The 24,820-nt window shown below is 45.1% G+C and overlaps 2 protein-coding genes and 1 long non-coding RNA gene across 33 annotated transcripts in view; 2 read left to right on the plus strand and 1 right to left on the minus strand.

The window, feature by feature from the left end:
* PPP3CC (protein phosphatase 3 catalytic subunit gamma) overlaps positions 1–17,513 on the plus strand; it is an 87,230-nt gene extending 69,717 nt beyond the window's left edge. For 2 of the 24 annotated variants that reach the window (XR_014828286.1, XR_014828292.1), the window contains 7 exons: positions 798–879; positions 1,492–1,589; positions 10,181–10,210; positions 11,329–11,635; positions 13,807–13,945; positions 15,726–15,867; positions 16,820–17,513. Coding sequence is in view for 4 of the 24 variants with exons in the window: in XM_003483381.5 (XP_003483429.1) it covers positions 798–879; positions 1,492–1,589; positions 10,181–10,210; positions 11,329–11,555 (437 nt within the window). In the remaining 20 variants the exon portion in view is untranslated. Of the gene's footprint in view, positions 1–797; positions 880–1,491; positions 1,590–10,180; positions 10,211–11,328 lie in introns of all 24 variants that reach the window. The other 22 variants (XR_002338570.2, XR_014828290.1, XM_003483381.5 and 19 more) reach the window with 19 other exon arrangements.
* On the minus strand, positions 17,489–24,244 carry LOC146396440 (uncharacterized). The gene is made up of 2 exons (XR_014828314.1): positions 24,072–24,244; positions 17,489–21,814 (listed from the first exon to the last, which is right to left on the minus strand). It is a non-coding gene; the product is annotated as an uncharacterized LOC146396440 (long non-coding RNA).
* Positions 21,180–24,820, plus strand: part of SORBS3 (sorbin and SH3 domain containing 3) — a 28,252-nt gene continuing 24,611 nt past the window's right edge. For 7 of the 8 annotated variants that reach the window (XR_014828282.1, XR_014828284.1, XR_014828283.1 and 4 more), the window contains exon 1: positions 23,175–23,594. Coding sequence is in view for 1 of the 8 variants with exons in the window: in XM_021073000.2 (XP_020928659.2) it covers positions 21,180–21,283 (104 nt within the window). In the remaining 7 variants the exon portion in view is untranslated. Of the gene's footprint in view, positions 21,284–23,174; positions 23,595–24,820 lie in introns of those variants that run through there. The other variant, XM_021073000.2, reaches the window with a different exon arrangement.

A 24,820-nucleotide genomic window follows, 5' to 3' on the forward strand; every position in this document is an offset into this window, starting at 1 on the left:
CTCCATCCTCCCTTTCTGTTTTAATGTGTATGTTTTCTCTGGACCCTGCTGTAAAATCCTGCAGGATACTGATAGCTGGGGGGTGAGGAGTTTCTGACTTCTGAATGCGGTCACCTGATGCATGCCTGAACCGTGGCTTCTCATGTGTGAGCTGTTTCCTAAATCTTAGATGAGAACAGGCCATAAAATCTTATGTTAACTTTGTTGATGTTGCTTTGTAAAATACGTTACCTATCATCATAATTTGCATTGCACAGTCATCTACTGTAGGAAATAACTCACTAGTTTGTAAATGAGGATTATAGAATGAAAGCAGCTCTCACTGAATTCAGGAGGGCTAGCTGTGTGTTGTGTTTACATGTAGAAAGCAACTGCTCAAATCATCACTTGCCATTTGGCAGGCCAAACCCTGCATCCTAAGGTGGCCCACAGCATTCTCAAAAGAGATCTTTGCTGTAGCAGCTGTCTTTGTTTATGTGTGTGTATTTCATCCTTCACTGTGTTCTACATCTCGGAACCACAAATAAGTTCCTACTTCCATAGATCTGCTCAATCTGTCTTTTTTTGTGGTTCCTCCACTTTTTCTTTCATCTTTTTTCCCTGTCTTCTGGATTATTTTTTTTCTCTTGCTCCTTAGAACTTCCTGGGATTTTTGTTTGTTTAAACAAACCTAGGCCTTGGTTTCTTTTTTAAAAACAACAGTTTCTTTAATTTAGAAAGACACTTCATCTTGCATTTTAAAAAAACTAACCTGCTAACATATCCCTTTAACATACTTATTCTTTGTATTCTCTAAGGAGGCACTACAGTTCGAAAGGAGATCATCAAGAATAAAATCAGAGCCATTGGAAAGATGGCACGGGTCTTTTCAATTCTTCGGTAAGGATAACTCTGTCACTACGTTGTGGGATAAAAGCATTTTGAGAGTAATTTAGAAGGTGATTTCTGAACAGCTCTTTTAGAATTAGAATTTGATTTTAGAACTGTAGGTCTTTGGGTTGTGCACAGATTGAATCAGCCCTACATGGTAAAGTCACTAGAAATGTTCTAGCAAACATTTAATTGGGATGAATTTAGATATTGTGCAGTGAATGCAGTGATTCAGTGTGGATTCTAGAGCCAGATTGCCTGTGTTCCCATCCTGCTCTACATCTCAGCTGTGTCGTCTTGCACCTCATTTTCCTTGTCTGTTAAAAAATCAAAATAGCAGGATCTGCTTTACAAGGTTACTAGGAGGATTAAATAGAATAATTCATGGAAAACATTAGAGCAGCACCTGACTATTAAGTGGCTCTAGTTGAAAACCTGGCTAACTTTAAAATTGGAATATCTACAGAAAACTTCCCTTTCTTTGAGTCAGGGAAGGAGTAGGGCAAAGGAGAACTTGTCCTCCATCTCTGTGCATCTTTTCTTCACCTTTTCCCAGTATCTTTGGGTTGCTGAGTTTTGGACACCCTGGCATTAACCCAGGGCTTTGATCTTCCTTTGCAGGGAAGAGAGTGAGAGTGTGCTGACTCTCAAGGGCCTGACTCCTACTGGTACACTCCCTTTGGGTGTCCTTTCAGGAGGAAAGCAGACCATTGAGACAGGTGAGTATGAAACATGCTCCTTTTGTGGAGGTGTGCGCCTGTTACCTAGCAATCTATGTAAAATTAAAATTTATTTAATTTTATTACCTGAGTTCTCTTGTGGTGCAACAGATTAAGGATCTGGTGTTGCCACTCTAGTGGCTTGGGTCGCTGCTGTGGCTCGGGTTTGATCCCTGGCCCAGGAGCTTCCATATGCCGTGGGCATGCCCCCCCCCAAAAAAACAGAGAAAATTAGAGCTTCTTTCAATGATGATGCTAAAGCAGCTGGATATCATCTCTGGGGGAAAAATGGATCTTGACCCTTCTCTCCACACATAAAAACTAAATCAAAATGAATTATAACTTAAATGTAAAAGGTAAAACAATAAAATTCCTAGAAGAAAATATGGAGAGTAAGCATTGGGGTAGATAAAGGGTCCTTAAATACAACACAAAAAGTTCTAACCTTAAAAAAACTAATGAATGAGTTGTGTTAAAATTAAGAATGTCAGAGTTGGAGGAGTTACCGTCGTGGCGCAGTGGTTAATGAATCTGACTAGGAACCATGAGGTTGTGGGTTCAATCCCTGGCCTCGCTCAGTGGGTTGGGAATCCGGTGTTGCCTTGAGCTGTGGTGTAGGTCGCAGACACTGCTCGGATCCTGAGTTGCTGTGGCTCTGGCATAGGCCAGCGGCTACAGCTCTAATTAGACCCCTAGCCTGGGAACCTCCATGTGCCGCGGGAGCGGCCCTAGAAAAGGCAAAAAGACCAAAAAAAAAAAGAATGTCAGAGTTGGAGTTCCTGTAGTGGCTCAGTGGCAGTGGTTAATGAACCTGACTAGTATCCATGAAGATATGGGTTTGATCCCTGGCCCAGCTCAGTGGGTTCAGGATCCAGCGTTACTGTGAGCTGTGGTGTAGGTCGCAGATGCGGCTTGGGTCTGGTGTTGCTATGGCAGTTCCAATTCAACCCCTAGCCTGGAAACTTCTATATGCTGCAGGTACAGCCCTAAAAAAGAAAAAAAAAAATTAGGAATGTCTATTCGCAAAAACTTGAATAGATTAAGAAAGGGAAAAGGCAAACTATAAACTAGGAAAAGATTTTTGTAGTACATATATCTGACAAAGGACTTATATTCAAATTATATAAGGAACTACAACTGAATAAGAAAAACACGACCAATTTTTTTAAAGGGGGCTAAAGGGAGTTTCCTCTGTGTTGTGTGGGTAAAGGATCTGGTGTTTTCTTTGCAGCAGCGCAGGTTTGATCCCTGGTTAAGTAAGGATCCAGCATTGTGGCAGCCGTGGCGTAGGTCACAGCTGTGGCTTGGGTCCATCCCTGACCCAGGAACATCCATATACCACAGATGCAGCCAAAGAAGAAAAAAAAAAATTGTCAAAAAGATTTTAACAAGTTTTTCACAAGATGGTATCAAAATGGCCAAAAAGCATATGAAAAGATGCTTAAAGTCGTTACTCATCTGGGAAATGGATATCGGAACCACAGTGAGGAGTTCCTGTTGTGACTCAGTGGGAACGAATCTGACTAGTATCCGTAGGCATACAGATTCGGTCCCAGGCCTCGCTCAGTGACCATGAGCTGTGGTGTAGGTCACAGACATGGCTCGGATCTCATGTTGCTGTGGCTGTGGTGTAGGCTGGCAGCTACAGCTCTGATTCAACCCCTAGCCTGGGAACCTCCATATGCCATAGGTGCAGCCCTAAAAAAAAAAAAAAATTTAAAACAAAACCACTTTAGCTTTATTCATAATAGTCCAAAATGGAAAACAACCCACATTTCCATCAATAGTAAGGTAGGAATTCCCTGGTGGCTCAGCTGGTTAAGGATCCAGCATTGTCATTGCAGTGGCTTGGGTCACTGCTGTGGTGCTGGTTCCATCCCTGGCCTAGGAGCTTCTGCATGCCATAGGTGCAGCCAAAAAAATAGTAGGATAGGCGTTACCATCATGGCTCAGCGGTAACAAACCCAACTAGTATCCATGAGGATGCGGTTTGATCCCTGACCTCGCTCAGTGGGTTAAGGATCCAGCATCGCATTGAGCTGTAGTATAGGTCACAGATGTGACTCAGATCTGGTGTTGCTGTGGCTGTGATGCAGCCCAGAAGCTGCAGCTCCAGTTAGACCCCTAGCCTGGGAACTTCCATATGCCACAGGTATGGCCCTTTAAAAAAAAAAAAAAAAAAGTAGGATAAATAAATTGTCTTATATTTATTCAATGGAATATTACTCAGCAGTAAAGTGTAACATTATCAATACATGCAGAAACATGATTGAATATCACACACATCATGATAAACTAAAAAACTACACACAAATGGAGTTCCCGTCATGGAGCAGTAGAAATGAATCCAATTAGGAACCATGAGGTTGCAGGTTCAATCCCTGGCCTCGCTCAGTGGGTTAAGGATCTGACATTGCTGTGAGCTGTGGTATAGGTTGAAGACGAGGCTTGGATCTGGCATTGCTGTGGCTCTGGCGAAGGCCAGCGGCCACAGCTCCAATTAGACCCCTAGCCTGGGAACCTCCATGTGCCACGGGTGTGGCCCTAGAAAAGGCAAAAAAAAAAAAAAAAAGGAACAGGAAAACTAACACTTCTGGGTGGGACCAAATTGAGCAGCAGCTCCCATGGCAGCTGTGGCATATACGGGCCTCTCATCATGATGAGTGTGTCATGGGGCTTCGTCAGCTTCCTTGGAGCCCTGATTCATCCCTGAGGGTCTCAGCCTCACTGCTGCTAGCTCTTATCATGAAGAGAATCCCTCCCTCTGTATGTAAAATCACCTCCATATCCAGTCTACCTTCCTTGACTCACCTCTTTTGGCCATCAGCTGCCTTAAACATTCACATCACAATTGAGTATCTTACACTGCAATGCAGTATTTTTTTCCTTTTACACTTCGATGAATTATGTGCCTACTTAACCTAAACCATGCTGACTCCATGAAATGTTCACACACCCTTCTGAGATAGAAAGTGCTATTCTTGGAGTTCTTGCTGTGGTGCAGCAGGTTAATGATCTGCTTGTTTCTATGGAGATCCCTGGCCCTGCGCACTGGGTTAAGGATCTGGCATTGCTGCAGTTGCGGCGCAGGTTGAAGCTGCAGCTCAGATGCAGTTCCTGGCCCAGGAACTTCCATATGCTGTGGATGCAGCTGAAAAAGAAGGAAGGAAGGAAGGAAGGAAAAGAGAAAGAAAGAAAGAAAGGAAGGAAGGAAGGAAGAAAGAAAGAGAAAGAAAGAGAAAGAAAGAAAGAAAGAAAGAAAGAAAGAAAGAAAGAAAGAAAGAAAGAAAGAAAGAAAGAAAGAAAGAAAGAAAAGAAAGAAAGAAAGAAAAAGAGAAAGAAAGAAAGATTCTCTTCTGAGAAATATATTATTCTCTCCTTGGTCTTGTGGATTTGAAAGTGGCTCCTGCCTGCTCACAACATGGGAATCCCCAAAGTGTTTAAAAACAGTTCCAACACAGGAAGACCCCATGGGGCAGTCAGGAGGAGAACTTGCTCAGAGGGAAGATCTGTCCCACTGGAATGATGCCAAACTATATTTTCAAGATGGATTTATTTCCGCCATCTTTTAGGATAAATTATTTTTCTGCTTTCAAAAAAGGTGGGGGGAGAGAATGGACAGATTAATTAATGGCAAAAGAAGTCAGAGTGGTGCTTCCTCTGGTGGGAGAACATGGACCCAGAAGGGGCGCAGGGTGCTTCTGGAGTAGTGGAAATGTATTGTGTCCCTATCTGGGTGGTAGTTACACAAGTGTACACATATATAAAAATATATTAAGCTGTACACTTCAGATTTGTACACATGTTATGACTCACTTGTGTATGTTGTATACCCTCATGTGGGGGGCTAGAGTTTTTCACTCAGAGAGGGAGTTTGCCTCTTTGCCTGCAGGCCATATCCTACAACAGTGCCACAGTCACCTCCTTACCACAGAGCGTCTGCTCTAAGAATTGTGTGGGTGCTGACTCTATGGAACCCTGGAATGAAAAGAACAATGTTGGTCAGAATAAACAGCCAAGCAAGGGGAAGAGAAATGAGATCAAATCATTGGATGACTATTCCAGGCATGAAAACTGGAGTTGGAGTCCCCCCCTGTGGTGCAACAGAATCAGTGGTGTCTGTGTAGTGCTGGGATGCAGATTCAATCACTGGCCTGACATAGTGGGTTAAGGATCTAGCGTTACCCACTTGGCTCTGAACCCTGGCTGGAGAACTCCATATGCCATGGGGCAGCGAAAAAAGAAAGAAGAAAGAAAACTGGAGTTGAAGCATTGAAAGTTAGAGTTTCACTGCTTTTTTGCCCCCTTGTTTTTTGAATTGTTTCTACTTAACTTTTTCTTTTTCCTTGTCATCCTGACACAGGAATTCTTTGTGTTTTGTGAACGTTCCAGTGCTATTGATTAATAGGAACCACACCTCCTCCCCTCTTTTTATAGGATTGATTTCCTCCTCTTTCAGATTGAATACTGAAATATTAGAGGTTAGCAATTTATAAGGAAGAGAGAACATTTTTTCCTAGGAAGTACATAATTAACTTTCTTCTATAGTTTGATAGAATCAATAAACTGTTTCAGATTGAATTTTTCTCTCAAATGCACAGTTTCTTGTGAGCAAAATGCTTTCCCCCCCTAACTTTGCTGCTAGTCCTGTGAGATATTCCAAGAGCAGCTCTGACAGGGCATTTTAGAGTTGATAGGTAATATGGAGAAAGAAACACTGTGTCCTTAGCATCCTTTCTTGAAAAGTTCCAAAAATTTGCTGATCACAAAGTTGTTATTTTAATCTCAACCAAATTCTTCTAGACCTTGATTGGAAAGAGTAAATCTGCAAATCTGAGATAAGTAACGAAAAGAATTTTATAGATGTGTAATTTGGAGATTTGTTGTTTATGATCCTTGGGTTGCCTTTGTTCTCAGTCCCAAATATATCTAGTTTCTCTTCATTCTTAACTTGAATATGAGTGCTTTAATCAATATAGGATTGTTTATTGATACCTCCCAAGTTGATAGAAATCTTAGGAATGTGTAAGAACAAAACTAAGGTTGCAGCCAACTTTTTAAAGCTGTTATTCTCTCTGATTGGCATGAACTGAGTTTATTTTGTCATTTTCCCATCAGAGCCTCTGTTCGACAGGTTCATTGGCAAAGTGGAACATGAGCTAAAAAGGGCCTTTTATTTTTTATGTAACTTTACTTGGAGAGCTTTCAACCACCAATATCCCATCCCATGCGGCCTTATAGCCTACATTCATTTATGCCCCACCTTGTTCCAAGAGGGATTTGAGTAAGTTACAGCGCACATACAACACAGTGAAGTGAAATAAGTATGCTTGGAAATTGGAGCACAAAAGGAAAACATAACCAGTGAAAGCCAGTAGTCAGCCACAGATTTGACTCCAGGCTTCCTAGTAGCCAAAATGAAGAGGAAAGACTGTAAGATAAAAAACAGGTCAATTATAAATTGGACTACATCAAAAGTTGGAATCATCAATAAAGTGAAAAAGGCAACACACAGCATAGATGAATATATTTACAAATCATACATCTGGTAAGAGACTAGTATCTAGAAAATGCAAAGAACTCTTATAACTGAATAATAAGAAGACAAATAACCCAATTAAAATGGGTAAAATATTGAATAGACACTTTTCCAGAGAACATATAAAATGGCCAATAAGCATATGACAAGGTGTTCAGCATCATTAGACATTACCCTCAATGAGATACTACTTTAAACCCACTAGGATAACTGTAATTAAGAAGACGAATAATAAGTGTTGGTGAGAATGGAGAGAAATTGGGACCTTCTACACTGCTGGTGAAGACGGAAAATGGAGCAGCCCTTTGGAAACCAATCTAGCAAGTTTCCTAGATGATTAAACATAGAGTGAATCTTGCGACCGAGCAGTTCCACTCCTAGTCATATACCCAGAGATATGCAAACATTCATGCAAAAACGTGTAAGCAAATGTTCATAGCAGCTGCTTTGTAATAGGCAGTGTAAACAATACAACTGTCTATCACCTGATGAATGGATAAACAAAATATGGTATATGCATACAATGGAATAGTATTCAGTCATAAAAAGGAATGCTGTAATGATACAATTCTCAACATGAATAAACCTTGAAAATGTTATGCTAAGTGAAAGAAGCCAGTCACTAAAACCACATATTGTATGAGTCCATTTATACGAAATGTCTAGAACAGGCAAATCTGTAGAGACAGTAGATTAGTGGTTGACTGTAAGGTTAAGGGGAAGGGATGAGGGATGGAAATGGCTTTTTTGGAGGGTGATGAAAGTATTCTAACCATAGAATACAATCATTGAATTGTATGACATAACAAGTGAATTTTATTGTGTATGAATTATATTGCAGTAAAGATTTTTTGAAAATTATCCATGAGGATACAGGTTTGATCCCTGGCCTCACTCAGTGGGTTAAGGATCCAACGTTGCCATGAGCTGTGGTGTGTGTAGTTTGCAGACATGGCTCGGATCTGGCATTGCTGTGACTGTGGTGTGGGCCGGCAGTTGCAGCTCCAATTAGACCCCTAGCCTAGGAACTTCCAAATGCCTTGGGTGTGGCCCTAAAAAGCAAAAAGCAAAAAAAAAAAAAAAAAGTTTCTCAGTTTCATATGACTGTTTCTTTTTGTTGTTGTTGTTGTTTTGCCTTTTCTAGGGCCGCTCCCACGGCAGATGGAGGTTCCCAGGCTAGGGGTCTAATCGGAGCTGTAGCCACAGGCCTATGCCAGAGCCACAGCAACGTGGAACCCGAGCCAAGTCTGCAACCTACACCACAGCTCACGGCAACGCCGGGTCCCCAACCCACTGAGCAAGGCCAGGGATCGAACCCGCAACCTCATGGCTCCTAGTCGGAGCCATTAACCACTGCGCCATGACGGGAACTCCGAATATGACCGTTTCTTATAAGGAATCCTCAGTGCAGACTGATATCTCCCCCACCCCCGTCTTTTCTAGGGCCGCAACTGCAGCATATGGAGGTTCCCAGGCTAGGGGTCGAATTGGAGCTGTAGCTGCCGGTCTACACCAGAGCCTCAGCAGCTCTGGATCTGAGCCACATCTGCAACCTACACCACAGCTTACGGCAATGCTGGATCCTTAACCCACTGAGCGAATCCAGGGATCAAACCTGCAACCTCACGGTTCTTAGTTGGATTTGTTAACCACTGAGCCATGACGGGAACTCCAAGACTGATACCTTAATACCCAGTGCAAAAAGCAATTCTAGGAGAACTCAAACAGTGTGGTACTAGTATACATTTTACCACAGATATAGCTTTTAAACTCTAATTAGACCAACATTCTGTATACAATTTCACATATTGCTTTGTTCTCCCGCTTCCTAACAGTTGCTTCAGTGATATGTTCTTTGAAGGCACTATCATTTTGTTGTAAGAGTTTATTTGTTCTCTTTGAGGAGATTTGAGAGGATGTGACATTGCTTTAACACATGCCTATGAATGGTTGACACATGTAAGCACTTGATAAGTTGATTCCAAGTTTCCATTTTTCACATTGTGTTGGGAAGTTAATTTTCACTTCTTCCAGTTTCTCCTCTCTGATTGATATAAAAAGCCCCAGGAACAGCAAACTTAGTGTTCATTCTTCTTCCTTGCCTTCTTTTTAAAAATTAGTATGGGAGGAACTGACAGGGCTGTCCTGATAGGATCTTTCTTACTACAACCTGTAACCTTTTCATGTATTAGGGCTTTTACTATCTTAGAAAGAAAATGCAAGACAGTTTACCTGTTGGTACTAATTTTTAATTTTAGCTTCCTTTTCCATCACTGAAGGAAAATAGCACCTTCTTAGTAATTGGCCTGCTCTCTCACACAGCGAATGGAAGCCATATGGGTTGGAAATGTCAGCCTCTGCTGTGTCTCAGATCCCAGATGGTACATGAATTTGTATTTGGAATTGAATAGCTTTATGCCTTTGGCAGCTTAGCATCCCCCCTCCCCGAAAAGAAATAACCCCTCACTTATAACCCATTTTTCTCTACTTCCAAATACCAGTCTGTTATTCAAAGGCCACCCTTTTTTATTAAGTAATTCTAAAGGACATTTGGACTCCACACAAGTTTACTTGGAAGCATTAAGAAATAGTTTTAAATAACTTTTTTTAATAGGACACAGCAGCAGCTCATTCAACACCATCTGAACTATCACAGACTAAAGAACAGTTGTAATATTGAATGATTTGACTTGACATATTTTGACATGTGAATGCCAGGTTGTAAATTAGCAGCTGGCTATTTAAAATAAGGAAAGCGACATAGCTCTTGGTTTCCTCTAGTCCCCATTGTCTTAGCTATGGATGCCATTAGCTAAAAGGTTCTCATGCCACTTACAATGTTAAAAATAATAGAAACTCCACACTTCATACTCCCCGCCCCATTTAGTTTTTTAAGTGATCCTCTCGCTTCTCTAACTAGTTGACTTTTATTGTGGAAGTGAATAGGCCATAAGGTGGGACCTTGGGATATCTGTGCTGGCAGCAGTGCTGTTGGTTTACTCACTCTTTTTCTGTCTTCATTTTTGCATGCCACTGCTCCTGCCTCTTACAGCCACAGTAGAAGCGGTAGAGGCCCGGGAAGGTATGGCCATATTCCTCTGATAGATGTGATCATGTGTCTGTCTACTAGTTTTAAAAAGCTTTGTCAACAGTTGAAATCTTTTATTATTGCATCACCAGAACTGTAACAGTGAGGATAGGAATAGATATCTCCAGGCATGCTCACAAAGTGTTTCCTTCGTGTCGTGTATTTGTATTAATTTAAATGACCCTCTCCACAGCTAAAGGCCTTTCTGGGCCCTATCAGTTTTAATGCAAGGGCTGAAGCTTAAGCAGCTGGTCATGAGGGGTCAAGTGATATCATCTCATAGCCCTTCTGCATCCAAGAGGCATCCATTTGGTTATCAGAGATTCAAGCCATCCGCCTCTTTATCTAATGATTCCAAAGCATATCAAGAGTGGAGACAAAAGTAGATGGGAATTTGATTTGTTTCTGAAGTTTCCCTAAGTCAGTCAAACTAAATTATCTTTGTCTCTATGAAAGCAAATTTAAAGTAACAAATTGTCTATAAATCTGAGGATAAAAACCATTGGACTTCATAAACTGGTGTCATCAATTTAATTGTTCTGTGAGATAAGGTGGTTCACAATGCGAATGCCTTTCCTTGGTGATACAAAAAGTTCAGTCAGAAAGAAAATATCTAGAATTGATCTTTTAGATGGCTTTTAACTTATGTTCAGCTCCTGGTTGTGCAAGATAAAACACTGTCCTTCTAAGCAAACAGATTCGCTCTTTTGTTACTTTTTTGTGTGGTTGATGTGATGTTTGTGTTAGAGTAACTACTCTGCTTGACTTGTTCTACTGTTCTAGTGTTGCCTTTTTTCTCTCTCACTGAGCACGTTTCTGGCCCATAAGAGACGCTTTCAAATGTACTGGGGCTTTTTGTCAGGTTTACTTTTGCTGTGATTAATTGTATTGAGCTTCAGTGAAAATTACTTTGACAGTTTCAGTGGCCCTTTGGGCTTTAAGGAAGCAGTAGCTTCAGCCAAGGCTAATTGAAATCAAATATTGCCCATTCCTTCACCAGACATGTGCTCCACAGCCACCATTCTATGTTTTTCTCTAGGAGGTTCGTATGCTAAGAACTTAGAGTCCCTTTGCTGTCTAATTGAGCTCCTCCTTTTCCTGTTTTTCTGTAGCCATCAGAGGGTTTTCGCTTCAGCACAGGATCCGCAGTTTTGAAGAAGCCCGAGGTCTGGACCGAATTAATGAGCGGATGCCACCCCGCAAAGATAGCCAATACTTTGATGGGCCAGTGAAATTGGTAACCCCTGTCCAAGCAAACGCCGTGCACAGGAACGACAGGGGGAGAAGAGCCAGTAATGACTCGGAGCCCAGCAGTGGTACAGGAGGATCCAAAACTTAAGAACACATTTTACTTATTTATTATTGGGAAACAAAACAAAAACAACTTAAACCTGGAGGTGCATTTATCCTGTAAGAAAGGTGACCGTTTTGTAAATTCTTTTAATTTATGTTGAATATATATAAAAAGTGCATCTGTTTTGTTTTTCCCTTTTCCCCCTGATTTTTAGGAACTGATCCGATTGCCTGATACATATGTGAAGTCTTGTGCTATAAAGGGGACCGTCCCCTAATAAAAGGGCCTTGGAAACCTCCACCCTGGGTTTCTGACTTGAACAACTAGCCAGCCTTTTCTCTTGTTTTTGGATGCTAAAATCTTTCATTTCAGACTAAGCGCTTTTCAAACACAGAAGGGTTTTTTCTTTTTCCTTTCTATAGGGTACCACTGAAGAAGATCTCTTAAATTTCAGTGGCTAGAATTTCTCTTCTTACGGAAAACTTGATTATAGAACTTCTAAGTGAATAACCCAAATGCAGTGATTTTAAAGGGCCAAGGGAAATGTTTTCCATAATAACCCACTTTTCTCTGGACTCAGTTATTCTGACTGTATTCTAGTACACCAAAATAAAAAATAATGAGGGGTTTTCCTAGAATTACTTAAAATTTGTTCATCTAACCATGAGCATGATTGATTGAAACTTCCCTTAGAACTTTGGAGGTTTCTTAAATGTTGCCACATCCTTTTGCTTTTATTTTTGAACCCTGGGTGACTTAGTCCATCTGCAAAGGAAGCAACAGTTCTAAATATTTTATAAATGCCCTGTGTAGAACCTTGAACGGTCAGACCGTTCTGTGTGTATACCCTTCTGTGTTACTGCACCAGCTCCCACATCTATTCTCCTCAGCATCCATCTGTTTTTCTGTGTCAGCATTTTTGAAACCAACTAGGGTAATGGAAACTGACTAGGTTAGAATGGTCCCCTTGCCAACTGGAAGTCTTGCTGAAGGGCATTGGATGAGTGAGGATTTCCTGTCCATTAATTACTGGGATGTTTCTCCATTTCTCAACACTCATTAGGTTGAATTGTGTGTCAGTCTCTGGCAGCCTGTTTTGGAATATGGAAACAATTGTTCAGATACAATATTTGAATAATCTTCCTTTAGTTTTTCAAATCACAATCAACCCCATCGTGGCTCAGTGGTTAACAAACCCGACTAGTATCCATGAGGACTTGGGTTTGATCCCTGGCCTGCTCAGTGGATTAAGGATCTGGCATTCCTGTGATCTGTGGTGTAGGTCGAAGACACAGCTTGGATCCGGAGTTGCTATGGCTGTGGCATAGGCTGGCACCTGTAGCTCCAAGTCAGCCCCTGGGCTGGGAACTTCCATATGCCATGAGTGTGGCCCTAAAAATACAAGACAAAAAAAAGTGAAGGAAATTTCAGGGATCCTTAGGCTCCCATTTGTGGTTTAGCCTGGTGACAAGTGCCATGTCATAATACTCATTGGTCAGCTTTACATTGAGTGTACATGTCTGGGCGACACCACATCAAAGTGCATACTGTGGGATTAATGTCATTTGGCACAGGTGTCCGGCATTGAGGCAAGTATCTCAGAAAGTAGTAATTTATGTTTGGAGCTTCATGGACACCATTTTCAAAACCGTAATTTCATGAGAAGAATGATTTAGCCCATCTATCTCTGTTTCCTTCTGCCTTGCTAACAATTCCTGATTTGTTTATGACTGAGATCAAAGCATGTGGGGATTAGAATCTGGTGGCATAGTTTGTTCTGTTAATCAAAAAGGTAGGATATTGGGAAGGAGATGGAAGATCTCTTAGCAGTGTGTGAGTAAAACGTTTGAAAGAAAGGAGAAAAAGTCTCAAGCAGTTGTCTTTACTGACCATCATTTCTTTATAACCAAAGAGGAATTCATCACTTGCATATCCTCATACCCCTCCCTCCCCCAAGCCCAGTACAGAAACGGCTGCTGCTTTGGAAATCTCACTAATGTGCAGGTCAGTTCACGGGACAGGTTTGACGGACAGGACTCCCTGATCCCTTTCTCTTTCCATTGAGGCTACTGCTGTACATACACACGCACAAGGAGAAGCCCTGAGCTTCACTCTTAAGGGCTTCACTCAGCAAGGCACATAGTGAAATAGTTATTACAAATCTTTATAAGCAAAAAAATGTTTTAGTGAAAAGGATGATTACTTAATTGGAAATCACCTTCATTGTCTTTTCAAAATGAAGTAGTACGGTAAAGCAGTTTTCCTTGACAGCCATGTGAAAAGATGTATTTTATAGGTATCCTTTGAGCTGTTGAAGGATCCGCTGGAGTACAGAGTTAAGTTGTCATGATTCAAGAAAATTGGAGAGGGCTCACAAGGGCGCAACAACAGCTCTTGAAGGAAGTTAGGTTTGGAGATCCCGTTGAATGCTAAAGGTAAAGGCATTTCGTATGTTCTATTGAAAGCTGGGGTGTATATTTCAGCACTTTAGAAAGTTGTGTGGTGAGTGCGTCTATGACACACGTAGCTTCTTAAAGCCAGACCAGCAATCAGTGTATATATATATATTTGCACCTGTGATTCAGGACAGTTTAGAAGGCATGAATCTTAGGAATATATTGTAATAACAGTATTTGTTCTTCACTTTAGACTTCATTGGAGGGTTTTAACATATCATTTAAGGTTTTAATCTAAACAGTAGCTCTTGAGATGACTGGGTGACCATAGGACTACCTGAGGCCTGATAGTCTGCCTAGGGCCCTCATATCAAACAAACCTTTTAAACTGTCAGCATTCTGCAGTGTTGCTGTTTTCAAAGCCTCTTCTGTTTTTACTAAATCCTCCTCCTGTATGATCTAAAGATACTAAAAATACTTTTCTCTTGTTCTCCTTCACTTGAAGGTCCACAGAGACCTTATGCAACTTCTCTCATCTGGTGGGGGGGTTGGGGTTGACAGGGGACACTTCTCACGTCAGTTCCCTAGACCTATCAGAGGGCCCCTTTGTAAACTTTTCTGAAATAACTTTTTGTTTTTTGAGGGCCGCTTCCAACAGCATATGGAGGTTCCCAGGCTAGGAGTCTAATGTGAGCTGTAGCCACCGGCCTTCACCAGAGCCACAGCAATGCAGGATCCGAGCCATGTCTTTGACCTACACCACAGCTCACAGCAACTCTGGATCCTTAACCCACTGAGCGAGGCCAGGGATCAAACCCACAACCTCATGGTTCCTAGTCAGATTTGTTTCTGTTGGGCCATGACAGGAACTCCCTAAAATACCGTTTTAGAAATGATACTTCCCAAGGAGCAGTTTTCCCAATTTTGTTACGTTTGTATCATATGAATTTTTTTTTTCTTTCTGTCTTTTTCTAGGGCCGCACCTGCAGCATATGGAGGTCCCCAGCCTAGGCTAGGGGTCAAATCAGAGCTACAGCTGCCGGACTACACCACAGTCACTGCAACGCCAGATACGAGCTGAGTCTGTGATCTACACCACAGCTCACTGCAACGCCGGATCCTTAACCCACTGAGCGAGGCCAGGGATTGAACCCGCAACCTCATGGTTCCTAGTCAGATTTGTTAACCACTGAGCCATGACGGGAACTCCCATATCATACAAATTTCAAATTGATTAGATGACAGTTCTTATTAGGAAAAATTTTAAAACTCATCTAATGCAATTTCAATCTCTGTTTTGAATATTTAGTGCAAAAGCAAAACAATAAACTGTGTGTGTGTGTGTGTGTGTTTGTGTGTGTGTGTGTGTGATGGAATACTAAAACAAAAGTAGCCTGTTTTCTTTAAAACCTCAAGGTAACACTTTGAAGATGGGTATAGACATTGCTGATTCTTGCATTTTTTGACTAGCTATTGACCAGCAAAGTGAAAATGGCTTGTCACACTGATGAGCTTGATACGGTTTCTTGCCTAGAGATAGAAGAAGCCAACTCTCCAGGAATATCAGTATTTTTCATGTCCTTTTATCTGTATTTACATTGCCTTTTCTGTTCCTACAGAAGAGTTGCAGTTCAATGAAGCAAACTTTTCTCAATAGCAAAGATTTGCTCTCTTATCTGGATTACTGACTTTCTGACACTGTTCAAAGTCAGAAAAGGTCTTGTTTTGTAAGCAGGATATTATTATTTAATGTCACTATGGAGTAAGGGTGAGATTTCTTACAACTGGATAACTTTGCGGCCTTGGCATTGTCTCCTAGATCATCTTCTGAGTAATTTCAGAACACAGAGTTTGAGGCAGCTGCTTTCTATAAGAAAAATATTATAAACCATGCCTGTGTGAGACACAGCCGAGCTCACTGCTCATGGCCATTACTCAAGATATCTCTCCAGCTTCTCAGAGTGAGTAAGGCTGAAATCTGTTCCCTCTACCTTCCCTTGTTTTATGTAAATATTAAAACTGATCTCCAGAATTTTTGACTACACCATGTCTACAAATATAAAACTCAAGCTCTTGAGAATTAAGTTTGTCCTGCCCAATCTAGGTGACCAGTCAGTTAAAATGGCTTAGGAAGAGCTTGTACCAGATTGACTAGTTCATGGGTTTTCTTTGTATCAATTGTCAAGTTCTTTCCTTCAGCTTTTGTACTGAAAATTATTTCTGCACCCATAAACACTTATTGAGATATCATTCTAGAATCTCCAATGTTTATTATACTTGTTTTAGTAACAGTGGAACCCAAGTGCTTCTTAAAACATTATTCAGCTTTCCCAACACAGGCTGGAGGGTGGGTGAACCCAGAGCCCCAGTTGTGGGGAGAAGGCTCCAGTTTCCTGAATTTGTGGTTATCATCATGGATACCACCTTGTCTGGCACCCAGGTCCACATCTTTTCTGAAAACTGCTGTAAGAGCGAGTACAGGGCAGCCTAGGGAGCCCCAGCAGCAGCAGCAGGAGGGTTCAGTTTACCTGGAGGGCAGTCCCCAAGCGTTGTAATGCCATAGCCTGTCCTCAGCACTGCTGTGATCAAAGGCTCGTAGCAAAGCCCTAAGAGAGCAGATGCTTATAGAGGAAGAAAGTTGTATCGGAAAAACAGGGTTGTTACTCTTGAACAATAGAGCTTCGTGCCATTGACAGAGTGTGAAAGAGGGAACCTGCGTTCCTTTGAAACGTGTGACCTGACCTGCCAGTGTCTAGCCAGCCAAAGTGAATGGGGTCAGAGTTACCTGCCTTCTTCTATGCAGTCACAAAGGTGAAGGTGATCCTGGAGAGTATATTCCCTCCCGGGAGGCCATGGCCTCATGCCCCAGCAACCTTGGCAAGACTTGCTAAAGAACACCTTTGTCCAAGACAGGGTTATCCATCTTCTCCTCTTCTCCACCCTCAAGACAAGTCTGGGTGGCTTAAGATCAAGAAGTGAGGACATGGATGTGGACCATCCCTCTGAGCAGCTCTGAAGGAGGGCCATGCACACTGCCTTCCTGTAAGTTCTTGCCCAGATTCCCTTCACTCCCTTAACATAGCGATCTCCAAGTAACTTCTTTTTTTGCATGTTAAAGTGCATGTGATAACAAAGAGGTCTACTGTAGATTTTGACTTGTGGCAGTAAAGATGTGGTTTTGTCTGTCAGAGAACCTTTCTGAAGATGCCATCAAGAGCACCTGACTTCTCCTTTCTCAGAGCACTGTGACCAGCAGCTATGTTTCCTAACAGAAATGTCATTCAGTGGGCACTTTCCAAAAAAGGGTCCTAAAAGAGGTGGTCAGATGCATGAGACTAGCTGGTGGCGTCATTTTTTAAAGGCTTTTCTGGATGATGGATTATTTGCTTGTACTTAGAGGTTACTTGCTCTTTCCTGCTTTCGGTTATGTTAAAGCAAATGGTGGAAATGTTATTTGTTGGCAGAAATCAGTTAATAAGTCTTTTTTTGGTGTGTGAACGAGAAATTAACTTGTTAAAACTTTCTTACTGTAAATTGGAAGTCATCTTGGAAAAAAAAAAAAGAAGAAGAAGAAAACACTCCTAAAATTAAAGATAACTTTATTGGCTTCCTGTGTCTTTATTTCCTTTATTTCCTAGTGGAGACACTTGTATTTGGCTCTTACCCATTTAGTAATTCCAGAGCTCAAGGGAAAGCCTTAGGTTCCGTGTCTGGTCTGGTCTCTGATAATGCCTAGGAACTGGCCTCTCAAGGAAAGGAAACCCATCACAGTAAAAGGAACCTCTTTTCTTCGCCTCTTCAGCTCCCTAGTTTTAAATCTGCTTTGCTGGCTGTGCTGGTGTTTGTTTCTCCCACTCAGAATCCATTCCCTTGCCCTGGCCTCCTTCCTGGCACTTCGCCCACCACAAACTCACGCTCAAGTCCCAGCTCCTTCCGTGGCTTCTCCAGCAGAGGCCGCTACTCAAAGAAAAGGAAGACAGACATCCCAGAAAACGCTGTCTTTACAAAAGATAAAAATAAGTTTATCATAGCAATTTAATAACTCTGCATGTGGTCCTAATAGTAGACACAGGTGAATTCCATCATGGGAGAAGTGGAAGAAGTCAGAGAGGAGTTGAAATGGAGTTGAACCCCCAAGAAGGGAAGTGTCAGGCCAGCCTTTGGTTCCTCAAGAAAGTAGAAATACCACGAGGTGCTGTGGATCTGTAAGGAAAAATAACACACCTCGGGGCAGGCGGGGGGCTGAGGGGTAGGCTCTTTAGAGATGAAAATGTGTCAGTGAGGGGATCCTATCAGCTTCAGCAGTAGAGGTTGAAAGTCTAAATCAGTTTCACTCTCAGTGCAGCCACAGCAAGGGCCACAGTGCAGTTTACGGGCTGGAAAATGAGCCCACAGTTCTCATTCCAAATAAGCTACATATACATTTGGGGATCTTTCGTATCCCAATAGCATCCTCACTTAGCAGTGTCCTTACACTTCAGCTAAACCTTCAGTAAAATGAGGTAATACTTGCCTTTATTTCAGAGTCATGAAAAAAAATTTTTTTTAGGCCTGGAAATTAAGAACTCAAGTGCAAATTCATATTTACCTCTCACTCCATCTAGGTCCAATCCCTGCTCTATTGCCTGCTGTATGTAATTGCCAGGTCTTTTGGGGGTTTTTTAAATCATAACTTCCAGGTTTTAGAAAGTCGGTTCAATTTTGATACAGTGGATTAGTAATAGTGGTATGTTAGCCTTTTTAATGTTGCTGCAGTTCAAGAGAAGGTTCATCATAGAATTCAAGGAGGTGGAACGACAAGGTCATTCTTTTGTTTGGAAGCCAGCGCTCTGCCTGGCAGTATCCACTGGCCAGAAAACCAGCCCTCTTATCTTCCTTATCTCAGTTTACCTGCTGGGACGGGGTGACGCAGACCTAGTTTTCCAGCTCCTGGTCTGTGTGCCCTGCTTTAAGGCTGAGTTAATTTGGCCGGGTTTTCCCTCTGAGGTCATCATTTATTTATCTTTCCCTCATAAAATCAGCTTTCTGAAGAGCTGACAGCCACTTGCTCTGTCTTTCTGTCCTGAGAACTAAAAGAGGTTCATCCAGTTCAGTCTTTCTCAAAGACACCCCATCTGTGCTTGCCTGCTCATCTATAAAAGGAGGGAGAGAGAACAGTCGTTGGCATGATGTCAGTGGAAAGGCCTCCCCGAAGACAGACTAGGTAATTGGATGGACAGAAGGCTGAGCTCTCTCCCAGCCTCCCGGGTTTGGATGTGCTTGACTCTCAGAACCTTGACTTACGTCACATGTGTGCTATGGAAATATCTGTGTCAGCCAGGCCTGAACCCCTCACTCTCTATCCCATGGGGATCCACTCGCCCTGGCTGCCAGGTCCCAACACTGGCCGCACTTGACCTGTAATGGGTTTCTTTTTTCACTCACAGAGATCCCTGACTTTACAGCAACTGAACCAAAACACTTGGATTAAGCCGAGGGTCTTCCAAGTGTCCCAGTGAGTCACTTATGTTCCCCTTCTCCCACTCCTGTTCCCATGAGTATTTGGCCTGATGAGGACTTTTAGTAGAATTGGCTGGCGACCTTAGCAAGAGCTAGAATCAGGAGAAGGGGACAGAGCCCAGGGGACGAAACAGTCCAGAATTGTGCTCATGTCTTTGATGTGCCTTGGTTTCAGTTCCTCGCTTTAGAATTACTGTGGTCTTCCCTTCTAGAGAAGTCCAGCTCCTCAGAAGGGACAGTGCTTTCTTTGCTAATCCACTCCATCTGCTTGCTCGGTTTCCTTGGTGGGAAGAAAACACTCTTCCGAGAGCACAAATTAAAAACCTGTTGAGAGCCCAAGTAAAGAATATACCAGAGTTCCTTCCTATGGAGAAGAGAGGGATCAGCAGCTGCCCTTCCTTTGTCTAATGTGGGGGGGGAGCAAGGGTGTTGTGCTGAAGCACAGACTCGGGGAGCTCCTTGGCTGCTCTGGGTGGACTGAGTGACATTTGAATACCAGACTCCCAGTACTGGACACAGATACTCCTCAAGAACTGAGAGTTCAGGTTCATGTCTTCTGGGATCCCTGGCTTCCTTTTTCCTGCTGGAGAACACTGAATTCTCACTTACAATAAACAGCTACTTAAGTGCTCTTTCCATTCATCCTTCCTCTTGGTGACAGAAGCTGGGTTCAGAGTGACCTGAGTTCCCCTCCCCCTCTGTGTGAAGAGCCACAGCATCTATTGGTAGGCTCTTGGGTAATCATCCCTTAGTCTGGTGGGCGTGGACAGACCTCTGTTGACAAGGGGGCCATTGGGGGATAATCCAGGGAACGAAAGGAGGTGGCCTCAAGGAGCAGGGTGGGGGTGGGGCACACTGCCAACTGGGATCAGATAGCCAGGGAAAACAGAGCAGTTATGTAACAGTGTTTACTATGGCTCAGGTGGCTCTGAGAAGGCAGAGGCTGCCCCCTGACAAAAGGCCATGCCAGAGATGGGGAAGAGTCACAGGGAGGGAGGTCCCTGTTAGATGATAAGGGAGGAGATAGTGCCTTGGGATAAAAGGAATCTGCTCGGTTGACAACAGCTAGGTCACCCAAGACAGCCTTCCCTATCCTCAGCTTCTCCCTGAGCCATGCCAGCTATCTGCGGGGTCAGGCCAGCAGCAGATAGAGCTGAGGCTGGAGGGAGAAATCAGACACCTGGGTTTTGGCGGAATCTCCAGACTTCAGTACCTTTTCCCCTTTAATCTCTCATTTTTCAAAGGGGTAGGATTCTTCTCCCTAAATATGGGCAGAAAGGGAGGAATCAGTCCAGGTTCCTTATGCTCTATGCTCCCATCCTGTCTTCTGTGAGGCTGGATGGGCACCGGGGAACATGTTGGAGGGATCCTGCCACAGCTCCTCCCAAACACATTGCTGCTTCTGACTCTGGGAGAGAGAGCTATTGCCACTGGTGCCAGGGCAAAGCAGGTTCTGACCTGAGAGAGGAGATCAACCCAGCAGGACATAAGCAGACAGGCAGAAGTCAAAGCAGCTCAGGAGGAAGGCTCAAGTCTCCAGCTGGGCCTTCCCTGCCCCCTCCTACAAAGCTGTTTACCGGATTCCCCATTCCCATAGAGATGAGGCTGCTAGCCAGTCCCCAGCTCCTTGCCCGTGGCTGCCACCTCCTCTTGTGAGAAACAGGAAGTTGGGACCTTTGTCGGCTCAGCTGCACCCTCTACATTAAATATTTATCTTGGAGTCCAGGTCAGAGCCCTAGAGAATAAGAGAAGCTCGCTGCTGGTGAGAGAGGGTATGGCCAGGATTCTTGGAGTTGGAAGAACATCGGCTTCACCATCTTTGGAGAACAAGGAAGAGCATGAAAGAGATGTGGTCCTTAATCAACAGGATGCTGACAGGTGGGAAAAAACAAACAAACAAAAAGTTGGTAACGAGGGAAACAGGCACACATTTTTCCCTGAGGGAGGGAAGAGGGTGATACATAAGGGATGGTGACCTCTGGAGGTTCCCAGGTTAGGGGTAGAATTGGAGCTGCAGCTGCCTGCCTAAGGCACAGCCACAGCAAGGCCAGATCTGAGCCACGTCTGTGACGTACACCACAGCTCACAGCAACTCAGGTCCTTAACCCACTGAGGGGGCTGCCAGGGATCAAACCCAAGTCTTCATGGATACTAGTCGTGTTCGTTAACCACCAAGCCAAGATGGGAACTCCTCCATCTTCTTCTGATGCTGTCCATGGGGAGGGGCTACGTGCACTCAGTGGTGCCACTTCTGCTAGTGCAGCCATTCTGTTCCACGCGGCACTGTGCAGACACTGGAAGCTAGGGGCATGCCTCTCTCTCAGCCTTCTCAACCTAAGCCTCTTCTTCTGCTGTTCCCATGTGAGATCGTTTCCACTTGGTTCACCTGAACGCCAATAGCACTTTTAACTGAAGTGGGAAAAGATGTAGCCGATAGTGTCAGTGATGGCAGGGAATTAAAAAAAAAAAAAATTGTTTTTTAATTATTTTTATTTTGTTTTTTAGGGCTGTACCCGCAGCATATGGACATTCCCAGGCTAGGGGTCCAATCGCAGCTGAAGCCACTGGCCTACGCCAGAGCCACAGCAACACGCAATCCAAGCTGCTTATGCGACCTACACCACAGCTCACAGCAACGCCAGATCCTTAACCCACTGAGCGAGGCCAGGGATCCAGCTCATGTCCTTATGGATGCTAGTCGGGTTTGCTAGCCACTGAACCACAACGGGAACTCCCAAGACTTTTAAATACAATTTAATCCTTCTCCTCTTTCTTCCTTCTCAACTTGTGAGTTGGAAGATGAGCTCGGAAAATACTCTGAAGTACATAGTGGCCTAGAGATACCAATCTTACACCCAGTAGATATGCAATAAATGTTTTCTATTTTCATAATTTATAATTGACCACTACCAAAAGAAATCACAAATTGCCCAAAAATTATTGGCTGTCTGCTTGGTTTGGGGCTTGGGGTCCCAGAGCCAAGCCAAGGACTAAGAAGTACCCCAGAATCTCTCTACTGGCCATAAACACTCCATAAGTGCCCTCACTATTACGAGTCCTATGTGGGCACAGAGCTTAGGCGAGAAGAGGGGATGGTCAGAGAGGTCGGGTTCCCATGGGCACGCGGGCTCTTGGGACCGGTGTCAGAGCAGGGGGAACAGCGGAAAAGCAGCAAGATCAAAACAATACGGTGTATGGGAACACCAAGACCCTGGTAACCCCATCCCCGCCAAAAGGACCCCGCCCTTATCCTCTTCAGGGGCGCGGCAGGCCCAGGGGGCCGCTCCCTTAGGCCGATTTCCTCCAGCGGCTGCCCTCCCGCGGAGGCTTGCACGTGTGTGAGCATCCGCCCGTTGCCTGTGCACGCGCACGTGTGTTGTTTGCACCCGCCTGGACGCGCGCTCACTCAAGAACAAACTCTCTCCCGAAGTGGGGAGGGAGGCGGCGGGGCCTTAACTCGGCCCGCTAGGCCGCTCTGCCAGTGCGGCGCCCTTATCTCGGCCACAGCCTGTCTGCATCCCGGTCCCGTCTCCGAGGCCGCCAGTCCGTATCAGTTGCTGGCTGGGCCCGGGTTCTTTAATCATTCCTGCCCTCTGTCCTGGCTCCGGCGTGCAGCGGCTCCCTTCCCACCCGCTGGAAATGTCGCTGGAAACTCTGAGTGGAGCTTGCCGGCCCCCGCCCGACGCCAGTCCTGCGGTGGGGGCCAGGGGAAGCAGCTGGGAAAGCGGAGCGGGCTCCCCGGGGACACTGGGCGGTCCCTCCCGGCGCCGCCTCGCGACCAGCCCGGCCCCCGGCAAGGTCCTCGGTGTCCCCGCGCCCTGACGGGGGGCACTCGCACGCCCCCGGCCGGCGGGCCCGAGCCCCCGCCCTCCACTCCAGCCCGGCCCGCGGTGCGGATCGCAGCGAGACACACTCCGCCGCCCGCCAGCCAGGGCGCCTCTCACGGTCCTTCCTCCCCGCGCGCGCACTAAGCCCCAGCTCCCGCCCCGTGGATCCCCCTCTTCCTTCTTGGGCGCGCAGCCTAACGGAGCCAGTCCTGACCCGGTCACGAGGGCGAACGGCACGACTCGGACTTCTCCCTGCCCGCCCTCCCCGAGGGTCCGCTGTGGCCGCGCCAGGCAGGAGCCGCGCAGAGATGCTCTTGCCCTCCCGGGCGTCCTCAGTCCCCGCCACCTGCTCGCCTGGGAAGGTAGGTGCCGGGAAGGAGAGGCTGCGGAGAGGAGGCGGGGTGGAGTGCGGGGCCGCTGTCGGGGAAGGGCCGGCGCCCAACACCAGGGGAAGGCAGGGAGCCCCTCCCCCTGGGGTCCTGTCCCAAACTCTGGGGAGGAAAGAGGTGAGATGCCCCCCTCAATCCAGTTAAGGTGAAAATCGAGAAAACCTATTCCTGCCCACATGGACTTGTAGCTGGAAAATACCCTGGAATGCGCCTACCCCAAGCCCCCAAGGTCAGGGCAGTACTTAGAAGGAAGTAGGAATCTGCCAACTATAGCAGGGTGACTTTGCCTTCTCTAGCCCATGGGAGCTGGCTGCGGGGGTGAAGGGCTGCCTGAATTCTGCAGGGACCCCAGGAATTTCCTGGCACCCCCTATCCTCTGCTAGCTGGGAAACCCATTGCCCCCCCACACACACACACCTCACCTCCATCCTCCCTATGAGGTGTTCTTACCGTCTCCTGGTACAGCAGTCAGAAGGAACACTCAGTCCACCCTTCCCCTCCCACCCCTGCATATCCTGGGGAGGCGGGGTGCATTGGGAAGGGTCAGGCTGGGCCACTCAGAATCAGCAGCCCCTGAAAAATCGGGTGGTGTGGGCAAGACCTCCTGCCTGCCCTTTCCTACTAGAGGGCAGTTCTCAGCACAGCAGGGTGAGCCCCAGGGAGAGGGGAGGAGGTGGGGTCAGCTGATGGCCTGCCCAAGCTGACCTTGCAGTTTGGCCTCCAGTGGTCAGCTGGCTTGGGAGGGGTTGCTGCTAGGAACCAGCCTGCCCTAGCCCTCTGGATGGCTCTCTCTCCCCTGCCTCAATTTCCCCTGCAAAGGAAGGGAGAGCAGCAGGAACTGGGGTGTGTCTGCATGTTTTGCTTTTGGTAGGAGTCCTAATTGGATCCAGCTGGTGAGCAGCCCCTCCTCCAGCCTCAGCCCTCCACTCCCCCCACAGCTAGGGGTGGCGACAGAAAAGCTGGGTCCCCACTAGGTCTTTTTGAATGTTAGAAGGAATCTTCTCTCAGACCAGAGTCAGGGAGCTGCCCCCAGCTCAGTGCGTACGCTCCAGCCCCCCGTGGCTTGAGCAAAACCTGGGTACAGCAGTAATCAGAGATCCCATTGAGCCTTCATCCCCTCTGGTCTCTCCCATGCTGTTCGTATGACCCCCCCAGTGCACACCTCGCACCTGCTATTCAGCTGATACCTTTCTGTACTC

The sequence above is a fragment of the Sus scrofa genome, chromosome 14, assembly GCF_054392235.1.
Source record: "Sus scrofa isolate SSC_HxYL_T2T_F1_AM1 chromosome 14, Sscrofa_HxYL_maternal_Yorkshire_Landrace_v2.0, whole genome shotgun sequence".
Taxonomy (NCBI): Eukaryota; Metazoa; Chordata; class Mammalia; order Artiodactyla; family Suidae; genus Sus; species Sus scrofa.